Source organism: Nylanderia fulva, unplaced genomic scaffold (assembly GCF_048542155.1).
Source record: "Nylanderia fulva isolate GAGA-0341 unplaced genomic scaffold, ASM4854215v1 Scaffold31, whole genome shotgun sequence".
NCBI classification, from domain to species: domain Eukaryota; kingdom Metazoa; phylum Arthropoda; class Insecta; order Hymenoptera; family Formicidae; genus Nylanderia; species Nylanderia fulva.
In genome coordinates, this window is record NW_028190379.1 from 2,012,081 (window position 1) to 2,038,687 (window position 26,607).

A 26,607-nucleotide genomic window follows, 5' to 3' on the forward strand; every position below is an offset into this window, starting at 1 on the left:
AGAAAATATGGAGAAAAATAAGAAATCTAATAAATATCACAAATTACAAATTCCATTCTAGAAGTGACATATGCACTTAAGCACTCGCGTTTATGTTCTTTTACCATCGAGAAATTCCATAGCTATCTGTAACGAGATATCCTAAGGAGCATTTATCTTTTATGTTGTCTTTTACTACTTATATAGGGCCGATTTTTCCAATTTCTCAATAAATTCTAAAAATGGAGATAAAGATATGCTACTTATCAGGTAAAAACTTACCAAGTGTTGGAACAACCGGCCCTTAATACGATTAAATAAAATAGAGTTTATAGAATCAACATACTATAATAAAGGAATAGAAATCGAATTAAAAACTTTTTTAAAATTATGTATATAAATATATATAAATCTTGTGTAAAATTATGTTAAATACATATAAAAGTCAATTTAAATTCCCTATATGCCTTTTACTCATATTAAAACATGTCTGATTAATATTTGAAATTTCATTAATTTTTTTACACACGTATACAGCAATTCGTACCGATATGCATCGCGCAATTACAGATTGCATTGCTAATGACACGGTAGCAAACTACCGTTCTCTAGGGAAAAGATAGAGAGACAGAAACTCAATTGACAGGGCGTTAATCATTCTCTAGCAATTCCGTCAAGCAATTATCTACTTCGATTGCAGGTAAGCGCATCTCGATATCCCGTCGTGGTGAAACTGGGCCACGCTCACGGTGGGACTGGCAAAGCTCGTGCGGAAACAAATCAAGAATTTCTAGATCTCGCCTCGCTGGCAGCTATGGCGAACACTTACTGCACGGCGGAACCTTACATCGACACTAAATACGACGTGCACGTGCAGAAGATCGGAAATAATTACAAGGCTTTCATGTAAGTCGCGTCAAAGTCCGCGATAAAATTGATTAATTGAGGAAAACATTTTTAATAATTATTAGGTGTTAAATAATTTTTATTCTAAATAAAATAATTTATTCAAAATAATTTTTAAATTATTTAACATATTAAATTTCCTCGCTCATTTAGAGTTGGTCTATTTTTTCTTCTAAATTTTTTAATTAAAGAAGCTTGAGGTCATAAAAATCAACAGTTTTAAAAGAGTGATTTTGATAATCAGCAGAACAATATTTCAGAATAATGTAGCAACGTTATTTTGTAGAATAAATAATTAAATCGCGATCGCACGCTTTTATTACCGCTCTGATCTCTACAGGCGAAAAAGCATAAGCGGCAACTGGAAATCGAATACCGGTTCGGCTATGCTGGAGCAGCTTTCTGTCAGCGAGCGACATCGCACATGGGTCGACCACGTGGCGCAATTATTCGGAGGATTAGATATCTGCGCGATCGAACTGCTGGTAGGCAAGGATGGTCGGGAGCATATAATCGAGGTCAACGACAGCGCGCTATCATTAATGGGAGACTCCCAGGAAGAGGATCGACGTCACATCGCGGACCTGGTCACTGCGAAGATGCAGGTGCGTGCGAGAGATTGCGAACGATTACGCGCGCCCGTGATTGCGATCGTTACGTATAAATTGTAATTTACTAACTGTACAGGTTTACTGTCGGCCACCGAGTGTGTTGACCAAGACGGCCTCGCGAGGCTCGATGTCAGGTTCTAGCCAGGTGACTAGTCCAGTTCAGGAAGATCGAACTGCACCGCCACCAGTACCCTTGGGATCTCACGGAAGTATGGGTTCGATGGCTAGTATAGGAAGTTTAGGCTCCGCAGGTTCCACCGCGCCGATATCGAGTGACGTCACTGCCTCGGACAGTCATCATCAATTACAGCGGCGAGATTCTCAAGGTATATCTATTTGTCCCCAACAATTTTACTCATAAAAATAAAATGTAAAAATAATACTCAAACACGCGATAAATTTGAAAAAATCAGGTGCAACAAATTTAATCAAATGTGGATTCATTATAATCGTAATTAATGTTAACGAAATTTCATGAATAAAAAATAAATATATAAAATATCTATCATTATTCACGTTTAAAAAATTATGGTAGCATTAAAGAAATGTTAATTGGCTAAATAGTCTTCATTTTTAAATTAGAAATGATGAATGTTTTTAATTTTGCTAAATGTTGTGCATAAAATACACACTGTATTTTTACATCAATATTAAAGAATAAAATTGTGTATACATGCTCCTTTATATTTCTCAAACATTAATTTGCTGCTCTTTATCGACTGACATTTTATACGAATCGATTATATTTAATTTTATAAATCCTATTCTCAATTTTGCTAAATAGTTGTGCATAAAAATACACAAAATATTTTTACATCAACATAGCAGAATAATATACATACATATGTATATATTTTACACATTTGTTCTTTATATATTTGCTCTCTTATATTTTTCAAATATCGATTGCTGCTCTTTGTCGACTGATTTTACACGAATATAAAAAATATAAAAAAAAAATAGAAAAAAGCGCAACGATATTTAATTTGATAAATCCTATTCTGAATTTGCTCGCAGCTTCTCAATCGAGCACAGTGAGCAGTGCGCCCTCGGTTGGTCGACGTCCTGAGGAACCGCCAGCGATACCCTTGACATCCAGAATTCCGTTCCACCGGCAAGGCAGCCAGTCGCAGACCCAGGGCGAGGACACCGAGGACACGATGAAGAATTTGCGCAAGACCTTCGCCGGGATTTTTGGGGACATGTAGGCCACAAGATACGGCCGACGTAGCGAGAGCGTAGACGTCGAACTCTCTCGCCCTGAGGTAGCTAATGATAACAAGTCGGCAACGTTAACACGAACTCACGAATTACTTCGACGATCCCTAAGCATGTTCGACGATTGAGACTCGACGTGACTCAATTGAGCAAATCTTACATGAATATCGGAGCATGTAGATATATATCTATATATTTGCAGATTATCGTAGAAAATTCTCGCGCGAAATTGCATGCCGCGCAAAGTGCAACTATTAATCGTTCGAATTTAATCGAATAAAATTATTGGAAAATTACAGACCAAGCGGGATAGATTGAGATTGGGAAAGATAAAAAAAATGACGGAGAGACCGGAATTTCCCGTGTTCAACGATTTATTTAAGCTAACGCGCCGTAGATAGATCCTGTATATTGAGAGAATCATGATCGTGTGTATGTGTGCATACATTGGAGAATAAAGTAGTTCTATATATAATCACGTGTACACGAATTTAATTGAATAAAAGTTAGGCAAGTTCAGTCGAGAAAAAATGGCAACAGTATTTAATAGTCAGCTTCGATGTTTATTGAATTGCTATATCGCGATACCCGGTGTAGTATTTGCATCACGTAATAAACCGTATATAATAGGCGCGCTTTCTCACACATAAAGGCAAGGCAATGATTCCGTAGGCCCCTGGCGTCTCCTCAACCAGTTTTACTTCGAGCACCCACTTTTAGGCTTAACGTTTGGATCGTCGTGTGTCATATTGTCATTTAAGGGAAAATGCATTGCGAGATAGAAATTAAGGCAGGCAATGGGCGTCATTTAGGCGATCTCGCAGTGTTTGTAAAAATATTTGTACGCCTACGTCATTCGAGATGATCGAAGACGACAAAAAAAAGAGGAGATTCGGGCATTATTCTGAACTTTTTGGCTAACCGAGACTGCAAGCGGTCGTTTGGTTTCATCGAAAACTACAGGTCGGGAAGGACGAATGTATAGTTGTCTCTACTTTTAAGCGCACAAGTAGTTTTTAAGGTAAATCAAAGGGAAGGAAGCGCCGCGTTTCTCGATATCGCGGACGGAATGTCGAATTTTCGAAATTTATATCCGCGATATATAATCTTACTCTCGTCGCGCGATTGATCAACCGAGATATATATCAATGAATTAATTCGCTAACAAATTTCCGAGGAGAGCATCTCCTAGCGTGTAAAATTCTCATTGACGAAAAAAAAAATTTATCACGCATTTCGAGAGAGAGATAAAGAGAAAAAACGCGATACCTTCTTTTTCGAATGCATTCATATCGAGAACTGGTAAAATTTATCGCATTAGACAAAACGCGTCGTCGACGGAAAATTCACGAAAATTTGGTCGCCGTGTTTTCTTAGGATTAAGGAGTCATGCGAATTTGCATGTGCGTGTTTGAATCTTGGCGCGAGAACCGGAAGGATCGATCGAAAAGCAAATAAATCGAACTGGAGCGGATATCCGATTGCATGCAACGCGGAACAAAAATGAATATATCCCGATACAAAGATCTGCAAATATATACATATACGCATATGTATGCGCAAATAAACAGACTGAATGTAATATATCGGCGAAGTGTAACCAATTAAACGCGGAGAGAAGCAATTTTCAGCGAGTGATCGAATCTTAATAGAATTAACGAAAGAAAGACCGAGAAATAATCAACTGTGGTTTCAGCTCTGGAAAAAAGGAAGGCTCAACGTTTGCAATCCGACAAATGTGGAAAAAAAACCTAAACTTCGCTGAAGAAAATAGTCGCTAAATGTGATAGAAAAATATTCGAGAAATATCAATTAATGTGTGATTAATTGATATAAATAATATAAAAGCGTAAGCTCTTTTTTTTAACTACTAACGCGAAGGGAGAGCGAATTTATTTGAAAGTGAAATCTCATTTGGAACACTTTTACATATATGTAATAGAAATCTTCTATTATATACGATTTTGTCGTGTCTCTTTGGCGGTTCTTTAACTGCATAAGTAATAAAAATAATTGACGGTTTGATTTTCATGTGCCTTGACACTAAAGTGTCCTTTGTATCACGTTATTCGCGAAACGGTTGACAAGTGTGCGTTAAAAAAGGGATAAAAAATTTTTCCAAGATACCAATTTTTCGGCAAAAATGCTGATCGATGCAACGAACGGGACGACGTAGAATATTACACAACAGCATTTTGAGGCATTGCACTTTTTACCGCGTTTACCTCTCTATTGTTTTTGTACTTTTTTATAAATCTTAATCTCATTGCATTTGTATATTCGCTGAGACGCACTGTTTCTTCATTGATCTTTGCCGTCCAAGCTTACATTCGTTACAACATTTGTGCACTTTCGAGATCAAGAATGCGTTATATAAATAAGTGAGTTGTATATATAAATTTCTGTGGGAATTTATACATAAAATTGCGATTCAAACAGTGTTTTTCGATTCTGCAATAACGCGGCAACACAAAAAATGTCTTCCGTGCGTTGCAAAACTGAATAATTCAAGCAGCAGATCTCAGTGTGTAAGCGAAACAGATATGTCTTAGCCCTTAATAATCCTTTACATCAATCTTCAACGCAATTATATTTCTGTAGAAACGTGTTTTTTCAAAATATTGATCGTCAGTCTGATTCATATATTAGAACCTTCCGTTTCTTTCTTCACATTGGAAAATATACTTGAAATTTGTAGCAAATTTCGATTAAAGTTAAAACAGGGAAGCAAAATAAGACTGCACAGATTTTTTGCTCGACGCACAGATATCTCCGGTTCCGTTTTTTTCAGAGCTGACGCCACGATACGGAGAAGAGCAATCAAATAATCTCATAATCACGTCACTGCGCGGAGGTCAATCGATCGACACTGGATGCGTATTACAGATGACGCGGTTACAGATGAAGAATATCTCAGGGGTGCGAGTCTAGGCACTAGATAAACATAGGAAAACTAGAAGCGACAACGCGTGCGTCCACGCATAGCCTAGTCAAATCATCGACGTCGACTTCAGATAGAGAAGCGGATAGAGTTAGGATTCGCTTGTGCGAAGAAATCCTTGTGACTGTGATCCTCAGGATTGTCTGTATGAAAGAACACTTTTCGCGTGCACTTTTCTGTTCGATCAATCACCTTTTTCGATAAAGTCTTACATAATCGACGAGCTAATCTCATTTCTTTCCTCTTGACATTTCCAATTCTCGGAAATCTTCTTATAGCGCATGATAAATTTAGAAAATAGTATATTGTGTATCAAGTGCAGAAAGTTGACAATTGGTCACGAGTGCGGCCATCCCACACGAGTGAACAATTGTCAATCCGCACGTGGTACACATACTATTTTGTATTACAAGTGCAGGCAAAGTGGCTTTGTGCGCGTTTTCTGTGCGCGAGGTGGCCGATCGCACGCCGCTAGATGGCGGCGTGGGAAATCGGCTGCTTTCCGCACAGAAAACACGCACACAAAGTGCCACTTTGCCTGCACGTGTAATACAAAATAATTTGTCAGTTAATATATATATATTACAATATCGAAGTATCATCTATTATCAAATTTTCTGTGAATTAAAAAAAATATTATATAATTATCTTCTAAAAATTAATTGCGATCAATAATAATTTTATTTGTCAAAATATTGATAGTTGACTATATATTAAAAATATTAATTGATGAGTCGGAAAGTGATCGTTCGAACGTTGCACGCTGATAAATAGCGATACAGCATCGGGCATTTCATTGCTTGGATCATAACTTATCGAAGCGTTCTCCAGTAGTTAGTTCAGTTATGGTGACTGTGTAGTGTCGTGAGCGGCTGCATTCTCATTTTTGTTTCGTATATTGCACCAAGTAGCTACCAAGTAATAATGCACCAGCAATATTTGTAGATTAGCACACGCAGTATTTATAACCATGTATCGCGATCTTTTCAATTTTCTAGGATACGCGATCACGTTGCTGTCTATACATAATTGCGCCCACGAATTAAATCAACAAATAACGAGTACCGTTTTTTTCTTGCCTCGCGTAAAACGTAATATACGTATATGTGCGTATATATACAGCACGCACATATACTATATTTCATATAAAAAAAATCGCATTAATGAGAGAATTTCATTACCGATGATCTCCGACACTTTTCAGCCAAAAAAGCATCTATCTCTTCGTGTTGCGTCTTCCTTCAAAAATATTGACTATAAAATCATTCGTGCGATATACACGCAAGATTGATGAAAACGCGGTTACACGAAGAGAGTTCTGAATTATGTACGACGACGGTGTAAACCATCGTCTAACATCGTTCCGGAAACTCATCAATGCCCCATTCCCAGTTGTAAATTAGTGATCTCCGCAATATCGATCGTTGTGCATATAGTATAGAGTTTGAGCAAACGTTTTCCCTCTTCATGCAAGAGGGAACATCGACAAGCTATAAAATCTCCCCCACCTTCCCTTTCCCATCCCTATCCCCCGCAATCTCGACGATCCTCCGATTATCGCGAGAGGATCGTGCAATAAGTTATGGTTCGCGCGTGTTTCGCGCCTTTCGGATAGATTTTACGCTCTCTTATATATACGTATATACCTTTACTGTGCTTTCTGAGCATTCGTCACTGTACATCGAGGAGAAATCTCTTACGTACATATCATCTTGGCGCGATCGCGGAACTTGGGTGCCTCATTTCCTTCTCTTCCATTCACCTTAGCCGAGCAGTAGTGGCATGGGGTTTCTTTCAATAGTTTATTATTTTTACCTCCCTCTCCAACAAATATATATTTAATATATATTATAATATATATAATATATAATAGTATTATAATATTAAATATATATATAATATATAATATTATTATAATGTTAAATATATAATATTATTATAATATTAAATGTGTTATATAAAATATATATTGAATCCATGAGTGTTGTAACAAATTGCGATATGCACAGTGTCTTAAGATCGACAAAAATATCTGATTCTAGCCGAGAAGCAATTTAACTCGTTCGAGGAAAATCGAATTACTGAGATCATTCTTAGAATATTAGTTGAAGTTAACTGGGAGATCTGTAGTCACTTCATTTTAACTAACGTTCGTAAGAATGATTTATGACTCTATGCGACTACTGCCAAGTTAACAATGAATAATCGGATTGTTACGCTTTCGGAAACGCTGAAGTCTCGATATTTGAGAGAAATGAAAGCGTCGTCCTTTCGTATTTTTGTGTTCGAGAAGAAACTATTTTAAGAACTCGCTTAATGTTCTCGACCAATCGTTATAATATTGTGGCCGCCCGAAACACCAAAGTCTCTATAAGTAATTTACAACGAAAAGCGCAAATTCGTAATACGCGTTTCCAGTCAGGTCATCTTTGTTTCCCAGCCGAGAGGCGGCAGCCCAATAGAGGATAGAGTACGCATCATCGATTTACCCCCGATTACACGACGGCTCGTCTCTCTCTTGATAATACTCAGTAACGTATCTCTGTGTGTAACGAAACTTAAATGTTAAACTCGCGGACGGTAAACTTGGGAGAAAAGTAACGATAATAGCAGTAGGCGTGTAGGCGCGACGAATATATACGTTGCAGCCTAACACCATTGCATTACCTCCTTGATTTCAATGCGTGCTAGCCACATGTATGATACTCATTCACACACATATCTGTACACGAGCACACACACAAATACATACACACGGTGTTCACACAAAAATTGAATCGTATCATAACGCTATATAAGTAATATTATACTGTACGGTATGGTGTCGATGTTATTTAATCCCCGTTATTACATTATAAAGTCAGCCTATCGTGCCGTGGAAAGCAAGATACCGAGATATATTTATCGCGTTAAGATTTCAGGAAGACACAGGTCTAACTAATTTACGTAGATTCGTTAGGGATCGTAAACAAAAAAAAAATTAATTAACATAATCGGTCGAAGCGTTGAATTTATGCAAGATATATGATATACGTATGTATAATCCACGCAGAATACAGATTCGTAGATTAGTGGAAGATCGCGTCGACGAAGAGCTTAAGAGCCCCGGATCGTCGCTCTTTTTCAAGGAAATGATATTTACCGAACGTGAGCGAATTGATCATGCTTCGAAGAGAGAAAAAGGGAGAATCGAAGAGCATCGATGACCACGAACAGGCCACCCACGTGGAGAAAGGGTTGAATCGAGGCTACGTCATTCTCGAAAAATCGTCGTGACCCTCGTGAATCGGTTGACATTCACGCGGCGAGCCTTGAATTCAGATAAATTAAATACCAGCGATAATGACTTTTGACGTTACACGCGCGTGCGATTCAACTTGAAAAAAAAAGAGATAAAATTCTAATGAACAATGAGAATGGAGGAATTATTTGTTCCTGATGCATTCGAGTGCGATAGAAAAAAAATGCAAGATGTGCTAGTTCCAGAATGCTACTTTCATGCAGCTTGTATACTTTCCATCAGTCGCGGATTAAATTCAATTATAAAGGTCAATTAATTAAAAAAAAATCTATATATACATAATTTTACCGAGTCGGTATTTCTTCGATATGAAACAAACAATCAGATTTGATTCAATGCTATGTGACTTGAAATGAGAAATGGAAAAGTTCGATTCTCCTATCTCACGAGCAAGATCGATGCTCGGAAATCGGTGATATATTTCTCGAATCCGGAGAAATCGCAAAAAAAAACGGCGCAAGCGAAGAGTCGACGCGGTTCTTTTTAAACGATAAAAACTTTTAACGGTACTTAAGGTCACAAGCGTATTTTAAGTGGTCATTGAGAGGACAACGAATCAACAGAACGAGTCCTGAGCGTTGGAAACGAATGGGAGAGAGAATGGAATGAAACGAAAGAAGGAAATCAAAGGACGATTATATATGGAAGAACGTCCGAATGTAGTAATGTCACGCGCGCGCGTAGATTAGCGTGCGCGTTAAGTTATCACTTATATCGTAAACGAATAAAAAATCTGTATAAGTAAGTACCGGAGTAAGCGCGAAACGTGAGGAGGATTAAGTCACACACATAAAATGCGAGTTCTATCTGTCATCGTTAATTATTAAGGATTATCGGAGTTTAAAAAAAAGCTCTAAAGTTAAGCCGGAATCAAGCATATAAGAGTATAAGTTTGTAACCTGTAGCGAGAGAATACGCGAAGAAGTGTAGTACAATATTAACGAGAACGTGTATAAATATATATGAAGAGTATAAATAATATATATAAAGACAGATATTATATATATATATTATATATATATATATATATATATATATATATATAAAATGCAGACGCATATAAATACAAAGACATGTAATTATTCCTATGATATGCAGCGTTAATCGTTAGATGTATGTCGAGATGCTCGTTACGATCGAGCTCTGTCGTTTGATTAAATGTTGCGTGTTAAATATCGCTTTTGCACATCTTGAGATGTTGGAAGAATTACGTGGATGAAACGCGAGTTTGTGAAGCAATTCAAGCTGATTCTGCTAGAAAAAGGACAAGAAGCGAAATCGGTAACGAGCATCGAGATCGACGTTGATCATCAAGCAGAACTTTTTCGAAGATTAGTCTACCAAATGAGATGTAGAAGTAGAGAGTAGATCATTTTCAGATAATAAGGTTGAAGCATGCTGTTTTTTGCCTAACATGTGCTATTCAATATAAGCGTACGAATTTGAAATAAATATGCGAATAAATATCGAATATGAGATTATCGACTTTGTTTTGGTGAATTTTTAAGGGCATTGGACTCGTGGCATTGTTTTCTTATAAACTTTTTTGTATCGATATTTTTTTATATATTACGATATAATTCTATTATAATATATTATGAAGAAGAAATTTTTGTAGAATCAAAGTGAAATGCAATATTTTCGAGAATAAGACTTCTCGATTATTAATAATATCGACAAATATTTTTTTATTTAGATTTCATGAGTGACACACATTCTTTCAAGAGTAATAAATTAATATAAAGATTCTCATAACTTTTTTTTGTATTTTTCGAGGCTTTAGTCCCTCGAAGGATTAATGGATTTAATGAATACAATAATTATGGTTTCTCGGAGCGTTACATTTCGGCGTAGCTCGTAATTAATCGAACAAAGATATCATCCAGAACAATAGAGTAGAACAATAACAATTAACGCGTCTTCTAAATAACCAAAGATAAAAAAGAAAAGTAATATGCAAATATGTATCGACCATCATTACTCATCTCTCATTACCTGTTGCCATAATAGATTATAAAACATTTCCAATGTTTCCTAGTCATTATGGTTGTTATTATAAATCTTACTCTTGAATGTGTTAAAATAGATCGCCATTCTATAAATGTCCATTACGTTACATATATACATAAATATAGATATATATACGTTACGTTGTCATTGGAGTTACCATTACCAATGTATTACCACATTAATGTGAAATAATGGCAATTAATGCGAGTGTCGAGGTGTTTTAATTGCAAAGTGTTATAAATATTAATGTGTAATCGTCAACGACACTGTGTACGCGCAATGTTTTTTCCAATTAACGATTAGGCGATATTCGTATATAGATGAATCGCATCGATATAATGACAGAAAAAAATAAACCGAAATGATATTAATCGTCAATAATAATTGCAGCAATGGTAACAAATGAGATATCCATGATATGCATTAGATACGGGACGTCGCATGTATTTCAAAGACGTCCCGATGTAGAATCTGTTACATTATTATGTTTAACGCGATATACGTAAGCTGAACTGTAATAATAAAAAATATATAAGCATAAAATATATACCACATGCGTATGATTATTTTTTTTTAATATCTTAATATGTCACGACATCCTCACAGCGCCGCATGTTCAAAACAATTTAATTTATATGCGTGAAATTAAACTGTGACACGCGTTTGCAATTTTTATTCTAAAACATATGTTTCAAAAATGCATTCATAAATGTATCATTTGTTTAGAATCAATAATTTCTACAAAGATCAAACAATGCGTAAAATTCATCAATATTTAAATTGCACATTATATATCATTATTATCGTCTCACATTAAAAAGGAAATCAAACGAGTTACAAAATGGTGTAAAAATTTTAAAACAAGGACTTGTCGAGTTCTGTATTAAGAGAACAATTTTTGTACATTCCTGCGCGGCTAAGATTAGCGGTAAAAGATTGATTTCGGGGATAATATTTCGTCGGCACTGTATGAATTGTCGGTGTGTACCAGCCGTAATCCATGGAAGTTTTCCAGTAACAAGGATGAGGAGGAGGATTATCTTGACCGTAACCTTTAAAACCTCCTGCGGAAGTCATTAACAATTAATAAATAATTAATGTGCACTGCATGCATAATAATGCATCGGTCACTATTTTGATATTTAACAAGCTTGACATAATCTTATTATATCAAATAAAATACATCTTGTTTTTGTTTCTTTTGCAAACTATTTTTAAGATTTATGATCGCGTTTATCTATGCTTTTTCTCGACTATCTCATTAAATCTCTAAAACTTAGCTCTTTATTTCGTGATATTATTTTATATACATAATGTTAAAATAATATATAATTTTTCTGTAAATTACATATACATTTACTTTTTGCTAATCACCTAGTAATAAATTTCTCGATTAATTAATTTTCATTGTATAACAGTTCTACAAAAAAGATATGTCATTATCTTAATTTTGTAACTCAGCATTATTTGCATAAGCTGCTTATGATAAATAACTGAGTTCTAGCCGACTTCTCGAGCCTACGAATCAACCTCCGTACATTCGTACGGAATTTGATACGACACGCTGCTGCACCGATATTGACCACGAATCGATCCGAGATCGTCCGCTAAAGAATCGTGAATCTTGAAGCCAGGATCCACAGTAAGATTCTTCATTCTCGAGAACGCCGCCATGTCCACGTAACGAATATCGTTGTTGTTTAGAAAGAGGAAAAGTAAATTGTCCAGGCCTTGAAAGCTGTCGGACTTGAGCACGGTCAATTGATTGCCGTTCAGCCAGAGCGAGCTCAGCGACTGCATGTGTCGAAATATACCGGCGGGAATCGTCCTCAATCGATTTCTGCCCAGATCGAGTTCGTTTATCTCGTTAAGACCGCGAAACACGTCGGGGTGCAAGGACGGGATCCTGTTACGCGACAGATAGAGAAGATCTATGTGCGATAATCCGTTGAACGCGCCGATCGGTATTTCCGATATCTCGTTCGAGTCCAACACCAGCGTTTCCAGCTGCCTGAGCCCCTTAAACATGTTTCTCCGCAATGCGAGCCGGTTGTTGGTGATATAGAGCTCGTGCAACTCCGAGAGACCCTTCCACGCGCCGGGTCGAAAGGTTGAGATGTTGTTGTAATCCAGCAAGAGTGTCTCCAAACTGCTCAGTCCCGAGAAAGCGCCCTCCTCCACGTTGACGATCGTGTTGTTTCTCAGGTCTAAATAGGTGAGCTCGTCGAGCGCTCCGAAATAATGTCGGCCGATACTCGACAATCGATTGTCGCGGACGTAGAGAGCGGACGAGTTGCTGACCTCGACGAAGGCATTCCTAGCGACGTCAACGATCCCGAGGTTCTCCAGGTGTAGCTCGATGTCCTCGATCGTCTGAACGGCGTTGACGTCCTCGAACGCGACGTCGCGAAGAACGTCGCCGGTCTCCAAACAGATATACAGGTGATTGTAAACCTGACAGTCGGCCTCCTCCGTGAAAACGATCGCGACGTTGCCCGATAAGAGGAGATAAATGAGAAGGAGGAAGGAGCACATGGTGCACTCGGAGGCTGAGTGTGCACTGACTTCGTATGCGCGCTTCGGAGTAGTTTCTTCGCGTACACAGCGTGGCTCAAGATATTATTAGTGAATATATATCAACGATAAGCCGCACACATGCCATACTACGCCATAACACAGTTCGCATTATCTTAGATTTAATAATTAATTTGTAAACTATCGGGGACCCTATTATAACGGAGCGCGGATAAAGTTATCGTCCAATATATATAACTCTTCCTTGATATATTAGTTAACTATACGCGAAAATTTTATTGGAAGTCAATTAAACACTAGCTCAGTTTCGGACGACCGTAATTTTTAAAAATATATAGCTTCTCGAAAAGAAATATTTTATTTTATCATATAAGATATAAAATTATGTATTTTTTAATTATTGAGTTTAATAAGAATAATAATAAGATAATATAAGCTATTGTAATAAAAAATTAATAAAGATGTGACATATTATAACAACAATTATTTTGAACGAGAATAATTTAGTAGAATTTTTTTTAAATTTCAAATTAAATATTTCTGCATAAAAATGTTTTCTGTACCATACAATAAACAGACGATATATGTATATACCGGAAAACGACAAGAAATTATCAGTGATGAATAATAAAACCATATCAGAATCTCACACTTCACAACGTGCGGCGAGAAAAAATTCAGGCGCCGCTCGGTCCGCATATATTAACTTTGTGTATGGTTCGAGAGACGAGTTACTTGCAAAAGAGATTCATTGGAACACATATAAAAATGCTCGTAGGCAGATAAGATTCGACGGGTGCAGTGATCGACTCCGCGTCGGCTTATTAATAGCTGAACATTATCATGCCAGCTACTTGTAATTTCTCTGGACCAAAATATATAATGCAGCGAAACGATATCTTCTTGTATAAGAAGACACCTACAATTAATGTATTCGTTGACGCATTCAGAAAATAATTCTATCATCAGTGAACCTATGTATTATATCTATCTGCTTATGAAGCAACGCGCTGTTTTCGCATTTATATTAAAAATTTCGTATTTTGATGTAATTAATTATACAGTCTCTTTTATGTTTATGTTTTATACGAATGACGAATTAAAGTTCGAAAATGCACAAGTAGGATATATATATATATATATATTTAAATAAAGGGCGCATAGGAAAAGTATCGAATTTTCGTAGCACTTCAATTTTGAAAAAAATCAACGGTTTCCTATTACGTAATTGTGTTTACAATACTGAATTTGAGAAAGGTGACATGTAAATCGCATCGAATTGCGTCCGAGAAAAACGAGACTCAACACTTGTTTCTACATATATGTTGAACGTTTTTCAATTTCCAAGAACGTAACTTGAAATAAAATATTATCTAAAAAGTTGATATGAAGCACTTTTTAGAACTTACTTGGATATAAAAATCTTGATGGAAGATTGTTGGTTCGGTAAACCTCGTCAGTTTTTGGACCAAGTGCGGACGATTTTTCAACTTGATAATCCGCAAATTTTTCGTCACTACAAGAACACGATACGTTTACCATTTCTCTATCACATTAATTTAATACAATATATATTTGAATGTTATCAGATCTTCAACAATTACACTGCGAGCTTAAATTCACTTCTAAAACTCGGCCATGATTACTTAGTCGCTATGGAAACGATATACAAGGCACACAATCGATTAAACAAAAATGTATAAATGTATATAATATCTATACTAAAACACAAAGTAAGAGATTTTAATTATCACAAAATTTGAATAATTTTGTTTTATTTAAATATAAATCGTATGTATATATGTAATTAGTCGACGACGCAAAATGCGTCCACTGTTCGTTTCATGATAAATTACTAACATACCATGTAATAATAATTATTATTACCTATAAACGTGTGTTTCACCTAATAAATTAAAGCTAAACAATATATACCATGTATATTAACGTTATTATGCAATCACCTTCAACGCTGTACAAACATGAACGCACGTGTGAGAACTTATATATGCGTTTACGTTCTCTCGATATTATCATATTTTATTATATACTATATTTATTATAACTCTTATACCTTTACATAAATTAAAAGGCTATTAAATATTTTCATAAATTTTATATACTATTATACATATTTTAGATACTTTAAAAATATAAATAAAATTTTCCATAAAATTAAATAAAACTTTTATATATCGTTAAAATTTAATTGTATGTTTTATTAGTATATTCTATATAAAATTGTATTTATTCTTTATCATAATATATTTAATAGGTATATGTAAAATTAATTTAAGTATAGCTTCAAGCTTAAATGATCTCTCTCTTTCTCATTTCGTATTCTTATATAATAAAGCTAAATCTTTTTACGTTCGACGCAATAAAATAATATTCGATAAAATATAGTTAACTCGTATGAGTTATTTAGTTAGTTATGGGACTCTATAAAATATAAATCTATATAAAAATGTTATAATATTAATGCATTTTTATTTTCATAATAATTATAATAAACATTCTTACAATAAATATATTGCGACAAACATTTTCAAACTTTTGCAGCTACACTTTTAAGCACGGAAATGGAAATTTATGCATGTAACATACAAACTTAGAGATACGGGTCCCCTCCAACAATTCTCAGATTAGGGTCAACAGACTTGCCAGGTGAATGATTATAAGGCGATCGGACAGTGTTTTGCATTCAAGTAAAAATTTATACACTGCGCCACTTATATTATCGGACAACACCGATAATGGAAATGATCTTTCTTCATTTCGAGGACAGCAGTGGTAAAATGCGATAAATTATCGTTAAGTAAGGCGAAGCGTGATAATACGTGAATAGTTTATTTTCTTTCTACGTGAAACAAACATCTTCCATCTATATTTTAACTTCGCTTAACCTACATTATCACTTATAAAGGTGGATCTCATTTATAATTAAGCTAAAATCTACTTTTATTACATAATATTAACGACTAGATTTAGTATTGTTAAAAATTTTAATTTTAATGAGATTATTAACATAAAATACAGAATAATTTCATCATTTATGAAAGAAGAATTAAATACGGCAGAAAATTTTATTATTTTCCATGTTAAAAATAAATGACGATGATTATGCTACAATACGTTTTGTTTTTTAATGCTTTCAGGTTTTAAAATGAACAATAACTGTAGTTGATGTTATATTTTCTGAATAAATATTTTAAGAGTTTTATATGATGGATAGTATTTAAAAAAAAAGAAAAAAAATTGTCTTGAAAAAGGACTAATAACGAGAATGTTTAATTTATAAATTTACTTTATGTTGTGTGTGCAATATAAATAAATATACATAAAGATATCCGTTCCCCGTTTCTTTCAGTTCCACCTCCATTAACTAAACGACACAACATGTGTGTAGGTATAGACTTAATGAAACGATTATTATCACCGGCACTTCCAGTTGTGGTCTGGCTACCAGAAGGGAATTACTAGTTTGCGATAAGAAATACACCGTATGTACAATTGGAGGATTTTAAAATACTCGTGCTTATGTATACAGGTTTTCGAATTGCAATATTACAGTGTATTATTTTATATAAATACAATGTTAATGCACAAAAATTTTTAGCTGTAAATACTTTTTAAAAAATAAAATTTATTAAATATAAAAGTTGTGTACCGTGAAATGCAAATTAGTGTTTAATTTTATAATTATATTGTTTGTGCTTTAAGTCTTAAAATAAAAATAAATTATATCAAAAATAGATCAAATAAACGATATGTCAAATAATTCTCAATGATGCAAAAAATGAATCTGCTTATTAATTACATTACATGATGTAATTGTGGATAAATTAAATCTTATAAGATTATTATTTTATTTCTTGTCATTTTATCGCATATGTTATAATAATATATTTGCATCACACACAAAACAACATAAGAAGTATATATTTATAATCTTATTCTTATTTTGTGCATAGATTCGAGATTATTTTTGAAAAAAATTTGTCATAATTTGACAATGATAATAAATATTATTAATAATTTTTATACAAAAATCTTCTGAATCTTTTTTGCGACTTAAATAATTTCTAACATCCAGGTTTGGCAAAGTATATATATAGAAAAAAACGATAAATACTATATAATAATAATAAATAATATAATTATCATTTATCAACATTTTCATATTGTCTCATATCCTGCAATTAGTCCCAAGGCTATTAGTATATGCGCCGCGGTTGCAACATTGTGTTGAAGAAGTTATGATTATAAATTTAAAAATAAAAAAAATGAATAAATTATAAATAAATAATTATTACAATAATAATAATATTATTATTGTAATAATTATTATTATAAATAATTTTTTTATAACTATAAAGGTGCCTTTTCGATGCACTCTTGACTTATTATAATTTCAATATCTAATATCTTCAAATTTTGTGTTGCCTTTTTATTGTTAAATTCAAAATATTTGAAAAAGAAGAAAAACATTTTGTGCACTGAAAAAGAAATTATTAACTTGATTAAACCTTTCAACTAAATATTATTTTAACTAAACGTATATTTGACTTAAATACTAATACATGTTTAATTAACAAAATAGTAATTTAGTTGAAAGATTTACAATTAATCAAGTTAACACATTTTTTCAGCCTTTATTTCTAAATCAAATTGTATTTATTTTATGTTTGAATCTCGTCCGCGCATTATTATAAAAAAGCGCGATTTTTTATTTTACTTTAACGCGTTTTATTAGATAAATTTTCACACGCACAAGTAAACGTATAAAATATAAACTAAAATATACCTTATCAAGACATTTTTTCCACACAAGTATAGTGTTTAATTTTACAATATTGGAAAACAAAACACCTTCTTTCAAGTTTATCATATAGTCGATTTTACGAAAATGATAAAATATAGCTTCTCATTATATATATTGATATTATTTTTTTAACTTCTATTATTCTCAGGAAGAATATTAATTAATTTCTCAATATATATTCATATTCTACATATATATAGGTATATTTTAAATCTCGCATTTTTTGTCATTAATAAATAATTTGCTAATACTTGGCAAGTTTAAGCGATTAATTGAACATTGAAATTCATCTGAAGAAGAAAAAGATTAATATAATGCTTTGTAGACAAGGGAAGTAAATCATTGGTAAAGAATTAAAACAGAATACAATAAAAACTATGACATTATGATATCAGAAATAAATTATCGAATTATGTCAGGCAATAATTAAAAATTGTAAAAAAAACTGATATATATATTATTATATTGCGACCTTTATTTCTATATCTTTTTTTGTATGGCTGATGAATAACGAGACTTTTCTCTTGATAAAGTTTTGTCATTTTATTACCGGAATCGGAATGTTTTTTTATGCATTGTGAAATGATCGTAAAAGCTGACATATTTATTTAAAAGCGAAATGACAAGTTCGTGATGATTGAAAATATAATTGAGAAAGAATCTTGATATTGACAAATTTTTTATTTAAAATCTCTTAAAATTTGTATACATAATTTCATTCTTTTGTGATACAAATTATCAAGTGAAAATCTTTTTATCCTTACATAAATCTCATATGTATATGAATTGAAAGTGATAATTTGTGTACATAATTTGGGATCAAAGGATCGTCGATCCTTAACAAATTATCACTTTCAATTCATATACATATGAGATACGATTGTATCTCATATGTATATATATATATAGATTTGTTAAAATTTTATAGCAAAATAATCTACTCCTACAATTACAATAGTAACATATTTCTAACAGGCATTGTAATTTGCTCTTCGTACTCGTTATATTTTCAGCTTCTCTTTTTACTCTCCGAAATTGATGGTTATTTATACCCAATTGTCCCAATCGTTTTCACATTTAACTGTTGACGCTATTTTGCATATCTCATTTTCATCATCGAAATATTTTCCCCAATCACATTCCTGTATTGTCTTCTTTTTATTTTTACATTTATAATACAATCTACAGTCGCACTCGTGAGACCATTTCGTAGAATCATCTTCTGAACAGGCGCCAGGTTTTAGTGGTGGTGGTTTGCAACCAGGAACTTCTTTAGCCGTACATGTCTGAAGGTCAGGATCGAAATTTTGATTTTTCGTACAATTCTTAAGGACCCACTCGTTATTTTTGCATCTGTAGTAGTTCGCGCAGGAACATTCGTGCTTCTTCTTTTCTCCGTCAGTACAAACCGACGGCGGACAACAAGCACCTTTTTTGCACTTCGACGAGTATTTATCAAAGTGATACCCTTTCTTACATTCGCGCAGGACCTTCCGACCGTTTTTGCATACGTAGTACTTAGTGCATTTGCATTCGTGAGGGAAATATTTGCCGTCGGGTTTGCACTCGGGTTTTGGGTTTGGCTTGCAATTCTTTCCTGGAACACAACGTTGCTCGTTTTCGTCAAAATAGTGTCCTGACTTACATTCGTGCAGAATCTTTCGATTATTTTTACATTCATAGAATTTATAGCATTTGCACTCGTGTGGATATAAGATATCATCATCGCATTCATCGTCGTCGTCATCATCATTATCATCGTCGCAATCCGATATCGCGGGCTTAACGCAGCCATTCCATGTTTGACTAAAGTGTAAGCCCTCCTCACAATCTTTCAAGACTTTTTGGCCCTTGCTGCATTCGTAGTATTGAGTGCAACCCTTTGCAACTATCAATTTCGGCGGGTAAGTGTCTCTCGCCGGACATGCGTCTGCTGCCACAAAACTGGTCTCATTTATCTCATTTACGGCGATCACCGTCTGGACCAGAAAGGCGATGGCGATTAGATATAATCCTGTGTCGGACAAAAAAGATTGCGATCAAATTAGCTGTTACAAGTGAAAAGAAAAGTCTATTATTATTTACATATAAAATTCGAATTTGTATAAAAAATCTCGAGACGTTTAATATAATAAGTATTTCAATTATTCGGACCGATATATTTTTCTCGTTTATATTAATTTTAGGAAATTTTAGGGAATTTGTTAGGAAGAAAGAGGAACTTATAAATCTCGATTTGAGAATGTTCCTCATCTTGGCAAATTTGCTAAGCATTATATGTTGACTCTCACAGCAATAGATTCTCTATCCTTGTTATTTTAATGCTAAATTAATACCTAATCAAAACATCACATACCAATGCTCAAGCTCGTATGACAATAAAAACAATGATAAATTATTAAATTAAGGCCATGTGTAACGAGCAATACGATATTATTTTATTATTGAGAAGAAAATTCTTAATTTGAAATAATAATTATACAAACGTTTCGAGCTCTACTTGCTCCTCTTCAGTGCGCAAAAAAATAGTGATAATAAATAACGATAATAAATAAATACATAAAATTCTAATAAAAAATCCGCAATACATAGTCAATATAAGTTATATAGTTGAGTCATAGTTAAAACGCAAAATATATTTACAATGAATTGAGACCATTAAAATAGTTCAACAAAGTAAGAACCCAATTAGAAGCAGAATGATTCGTCCGGTTATTCATAAAATATATTAGAATTATTAATAAAAACTTGGAGTGACACTTATACATTACTCCAAATGAACCACTTATCGTTATTTGACGAAAGTCCCTCGATCTGGCAATGATTATGTTCATCCTCTCCAAATTATTTGATATTTGTTAACTGAATTTAAAGAATTTATTCAATTGTAAAATAGGATTCCACTAATGTGTATGTGAAAAAAAGATTAAAAATTATAAATTAAACTAACTACTAAAATATTGAACCTTTATGCTTACAAATTGTTCCGAATAACTTGAGATGACGATGCTTCTAATTGTTGTTGGTCTTATTGTTAGTACTTGACTGTTGTCTAGTCTTTTAAAAAGTCGAATAAATAGGTGTCAGATCTCACAAAATAAACATTTACATAAGTCTAAAAATTCGATATTTCTTCTAGAATGTCGAAATACGCGTTGTTAAGCAATTCGGTGTCTGTGTTATTATTTATACCATGCCTTTGTTCCTTGATGTGTATCATTTCCGAGATAAGTCTTTTATAATAATTAGATTCAATATCAAGTATTTTAACGTTATCCCAATCAAAAGCATGTTTTTTATCCATAATATGTTCAGAGACCACAGAATGCTTGGAGGAATCAAATTTAATATTATTCATATGCTCTTTTAGTCTAGTGCGTAATTTTCTTTTGGTTTGCCCAACATACGAAGCTTCACAATTCTTACAATTAATTTTGTAGACAACATTATTATTATTGTTATGCACGTTTTTGTCCTTGTGGACTTTAATTAATTTGTTAAGATTATTTAGACAACGGTATCCTTGTCCAACGGTGTCCTTCAGAGTAGGACTGTTGTTGAACTATTTTAATGGTCTCAATTCATTGTAAATATATTTTGCGTTTTAACTATGACTCAACTATATAACTTATATTGACTATGTATTGCGGATTTTTTATTAGAATTTTATGTATTTATTTATTATCGTTATTTATTATCACTATTTTTTTGCGCACTGAAGAGGAGCAAGTAGAGCTCGAAACGTTTGTATAATTATTATTTCAAATTAAGAATTTTCTTCTCAATAATAAAATAATATCGTATTGCTCGTTACACATGGCCTTAATTTAATAATTTATCCTTGTTATTTTAATTATGTTGAACGTTCTTACCCTTCATCGCCTGTCTCTTGCTTTACTCGTACTTGAGAAGAGAAGGAAATATCGTATCGTATGTGAAATTAACCCTTCACTGTGATTCGTTTAGATACATCTGAATGGCTAAATTCGAGCGTACCCGCTTTTATACATAGGCATCACGTTATCAGAAATTTAGGACAGATTATCATTATCTGTTAAAAAAGATTATCAGAAGTGTATTTACTTTCTGTTAAAGTTGTTGAACCCTAAACACATTTTCTCGAAACCTTACATTTTGCATGGGTCTGCAGAGAAAAAAAGACAAATATATATTTAATAAAAGTATAATAAAATATTTGTTTTTGAACTGTAGCGTTCTATTTACATACAAATAAATTCTATTAATTTAAATAAAGTTACAAATATTTATAATATTTTAATTATTTTATTATTTAAAAAAATAGGATTTAAAAAAAAATAATTTTTTCTCATTTCTTTTGTTGTAGTGATTTGTGCAATATATATTTTATTTAAATCGCAAGATTTATTGAAATTTATGAATTTGCAAGACACTTAGGTAGCATTCAATTAATATGCCTAAATATATGTACGGTCTTAATTGAAAATACTTTTATTTAGAAGAGAAGATTATCAGTCATATAATGTATTACAGAAAATATATATACTTACAGATTTGGGCAATAAATAATCTTTTCATAGCACATCGTAAATCGATAAATATATGATGTAACAAAAATTGAAATAATATTCATATCTTACGTTTTATCCCTTGTTTTTATTGTTTAAATTTGATTTCAACCAAGAGAAGAGAAAGAACATTATTAAATATGTATATTCTTATTATAGCTAAAAAATATAAATAATGTGTAATAATTAACACGTGTCAAATAAATCTTGATAATGATATATTTTTGAAGTACAAAAAAAATCTATAACATTTAGATAAGTAAAATATTACGAAATAGATCGAAATAGTTTCTTTATCTAAGTGTTCTTAATAGTTAATTTATCTCTCTGTTCATCACCTCAAATCTGATAAAAAAAAATGATAGCAGCAGATAAAAAGAGTTAAATTCGGTTACAATGTTACAACATTAACTCTATGAACATATCTATAATTACAATTATTACGCGTTATTGAAAAAAAAACTTTTGAAATAAAACACCTGTAAACAGTTTCTAATTCTTAATTTTTTATTTTTTTATTCTTGTGGTAAAACAAAATAAAATTCTTGGAACTCTATAAATAAAATTTATTTGTAATCATAGAGTTACAGAAGTTACGACAATTTTATTTTTACTAAAATTGAAATTTTATTAGATAGATTTTACAGAGCCTAGTTAAATTCTTAATTTATTAGATAGATTTTTTAAAAATATTTTTAAAATAATATTTTTAAAAATATGTTTTTTTTTATATTAATGTATAATGTGTCTAATTTTACAGCATCTCCAATTATTCTTGTTGCTGTATTCATGAATTTGTCATATACTTAAACGTTTCATAGTTCATATATAAATCTTTCGATATGCATTGCATATTAGATATTTATCATCAAATAATGAAAAATTTTTTTAAACAGAAGAATCTTGAGTTTATACTCGAAATGAAGACAGGATCTTAAAAATATCAATTTTCGGTAAATAAAAAAACCCCACCTAACCTAATTTGTTATTGTAATGTCAATCAATTAATACAACATCATATCGATGATTGACAACATTAAGCATTGCAAATTGTTTTCCTGTCACAAGAGAGTTAAACTTACAGGGAACAAAGGCAACCGGAGACCCGGAGATTGATCGAATGCGCTTTACGGCTTACTCGAGCTGCAGCAAAGTTCGCCAATATGACGATGGCGATGCGGGAAACGTGAGATTCAAACAACTGTGGTGAATCGCGATATACATATACGTGCGCATACTTGATATACGAAGCGCGACAGAATTTTCAGCGATGATCACGAGCTATAACGTGATGCCGCTGAGGAAGCACGCGGAAATCAGTTACCACGTGAAATGCATCGCGGTGGAAAACGAGCGCGTGTTCGGCGACGTCTACGTCACCCAGCAGACGTGGGATCGGGTTTGCCAGCCGGAGAATTACGCTTTTCTATCGGAGCACAGAAGGCGGAGGCGCAACTTGATACAACGAACCCTGGACGGACCGGATTTCATGAAGCTGAATAGCAAACAGCCGACCGGAAATGCGAGATCGTGCTGGCAAAAACGCAGCAAGTCTGTGGGGGATAAGCCTGGCATGATCGCGTTTAATTATGAGAATGCTGACAATCGCGACACGATCGCCAAGAGACCCAAGGTAAACGTTTCCATAAAGCGACTCGAGATCAATCGAACCTCATCAGGAAGTCTTGTAAGCCAGCGATATATAGACGGGTTTACTTTGAATGGATATCTACTTGTTCTGGTTCGAGAATGTTGACTTAGGCATTAGCATGAGAACTTGTAAGAGTTGGAATATGTATCTATTTGAAACTGATTTGAGCTTCCTGGAGAAGCTTTTTCAATTTATCTGGTAATAAATATATATGTGGGATTTTTAGACGTGACGTATACAGGGTGTATCTAAATAAGTGTGAAAAATTTTAGATGATTCTTTGTCGAAAATTAAGGGGTTTCTTACATAAACATATATACTCTTATATCCCTCTTTTCTAAACAAAAAATATTCACAAGTTTCATTATTTTGTCTGCAAAAATTTTATCTTCCCCTTTAGAAAAATGTAACTCTTCAGGAAGGGATAAAAATATACAAGAAACTCACCTTAATTTTCGATAAAGAATCATCTCCTAAAATTTTTCGCACTTATTTAAATATACCCTGTATATTTTCTAATAAAATATTTACAGCTTAAACTTTTCAAATACTTTCTTCATCGCGCTTGAAAATTTTCTCACGATTTTATGGACGATGATATAAGTTAGATGTGCTGGCAGTATAGACTTAGATAGATATATAATATGTATAACGGGAAACTTGGAAGCAATAGCTTCGACAGGAAGTAATAGAAGTTAACGTTACTATATATATAAAGTGAACAGTCACGTCACTTTTCTTTTCGTTCCTCTTAAATGTATCGCTTTATATGAATTTCTTCTACGTTATTTTCTCACGAAGAAACATTTCCAATACATTGTCTCTGATTTTATTATAGATATACCCGCCACCTTTACGTTGCTCACCGCCGCAGAAAGAAATTATGATTACCTCACTAGTGGATCAACTATTGTTGGACATTTATGGCATTCCGATGGGTGACAGGGAACGTTCAGAAAGCGAATCAACGGCATCGTCCTTGAAACCACGCCCGCAACATCAATATCTGCAGAAAGCTCGTCTGCTATTGAAAAGTAAGACAATTCAATACGAGCGAAATAAATAGACGTCGCGGAAAAAGAGGCACGCATGAAAGCTCGCATCCATCTCGACGATTTAAATTCCCGGTAATAAGCAACGCGATTCATTATTGCCAGTGACGCTCTTAAATGTCACAAAAAATTACTTTTATATGTTATAAAATTATTGAACAAACAAAAAATATATAATATAAATCTAAATCACAAGAAAGGCGTAAAGAGCCGGATATTGCTGCGTACATTTCCAACGAAACTAAGTTTTCGTTGGAAATAAACCGTGCACAATTAAAATTTGAAATAATCTCATGCTTGAGATTTAATTTCAAAAACCCCCCTAACTCCCCAACGGAAATAAATAAATAAATGCGAGAGAAAATATATATATATATTAAATCCTTTCCTATAAAAAAATATAGGTAACATTTGAATTTCTCTAAAATGCAGAGATTCTTGTTCCTTACAAAGATCGTCTTTTGTAAATAACATCAAAGATCTAATGAATTTCTACTTTGCAGTCGTGCATAAATGAGTTTAATAAGGGTGCTGAGTCTTCTCAAAACTGAAAGCTCTCTCTCTCTCTCTTTTTCTCTTCTCCAAACCTCTCCTTATTCTAGAACAATAAAAGCTTGGTGCAATACTCTTTGATTATTTATTCGCGATTAAACAATTCTTTATATTCCTTTGTAATATTACAATATATCAAAAGTCAATATTGCATATTTATTATATTAAACAATATTACAAATATGGATTTGGTTTCTCTTAATTAAGATAGCTATAATAATTATCTTTCAAACAACTTCAATGTAAGGCTTTACAATAAAATTACGTTTTATAGAATAGTATGTTATATAATAATGATAAAGGTGAAAATGGAGAATTATCCTATGCATTTTTTCTTTCATTCTTTTTTTCTAATAACGCCATTATTATTCACCGAATTATCGTTTTACAAATTTCTTTCAAAGATTTTTCGATCGTATAACCTTTGGTTTTATGAGTAATGCAACTGGTTATCGCGATAACGTGTACAGTCATTTAAT

At 33.1% G+C, this 26,607-nt stretch overlaps 4 protein-coding genes across 5 annotated transcripts in view; 2 read left to right on the forward strand and 2 right to left on the reverse strand.

Moving 5' to 3' along the window:
- Syn (synapsin) overlaps positions 1-11,513 on the forward strand; it is a 47,415-nt gene extending 35,902 nt beyond the window's left edge. For both annotated transcript variants that reach the window (XM_085484758.1, XM_029306476.2), the window contains exons 6-9: positions 680-885; positions 1,226-1,490; positions 1,573-1,822; positions 2,514-11,513. In XM_085484758.1, coding sequence (XP_085340884.1) covers positions 680-885; positions 1,226-1,490; positions 1,573-1,822; positions 2,514-2,704 — 912 coding nt within the window. In that variant the 3' untranslated portion in view covers positions 2,705-11,513. The remainder of the gene's footprint in view (positions 1-679; positions 886-1,225; positions 1,491-1,572; positions 1,823-2,513) is intronic.
- A 527-nt stretch (positions 11,514-12,040) lies between these two features.
- On the reverse strand, positions 12,041-13,567 carry LOC114933901 (uncharacterized). Its single transcript, XM_029306481.2, has one exon. It carries the CDS (start codon positions 13,499-13,501, stop codon positions 12,485-12,487), a length of 1,017 nt encoding a protein of 338 aa, XP_029162314.1. The 5' UTR covers positions 13,502-13,567; the 3' UTR covers positions 12,041-12,484.
- A 3,395-nt stretch (positions 13,568-16,962) lies between these two features.
- LOC114933896 (uncharacterized) overlaps positions 16,963-26,607 on the forward strand; it is a 35,067-nt gene continuing 25,422 nt past the window's right edge. Inside the window, exons 1-3 of the mRNA XM_029306475.2 lie at positions 16,963-17,004; positions 23,958-24,506; positions 25,363-25,558. Of these exons, the coding sequence (XP_029162308.2) occupies positions 24,144-24,506; positions 25,363-25,558 (559 nt within the window). The 5' untranslated portion in view covers positions 16,963-17,004; positions 23,958-24,143. The remainder of the gene's footprint in view (positions 17,005-23,957; positions 24,507-25,362; positions 25,559-26,607) is intronic.
- LOC114933899 (uncharacterized) lies at positions 18,778-22,287 on the reverse strand. Its single transcript, XM_029306477.1, has 2 exons — positions 22,199-22,287; positions 18,778-20,340 (listed from the first exon to the last, which is right to left on the reverse strand). Exons 1-2 carry the CDS (start codon positions 22,203-22,205, stop codon positions 19,373-19,375), a joined length of 975 nt encoding a protein of 324 aa, XP_029162310.1. The 5' UTR covers positions 22,206-22,287; the 3' UTR covers positions 18,778-19,372.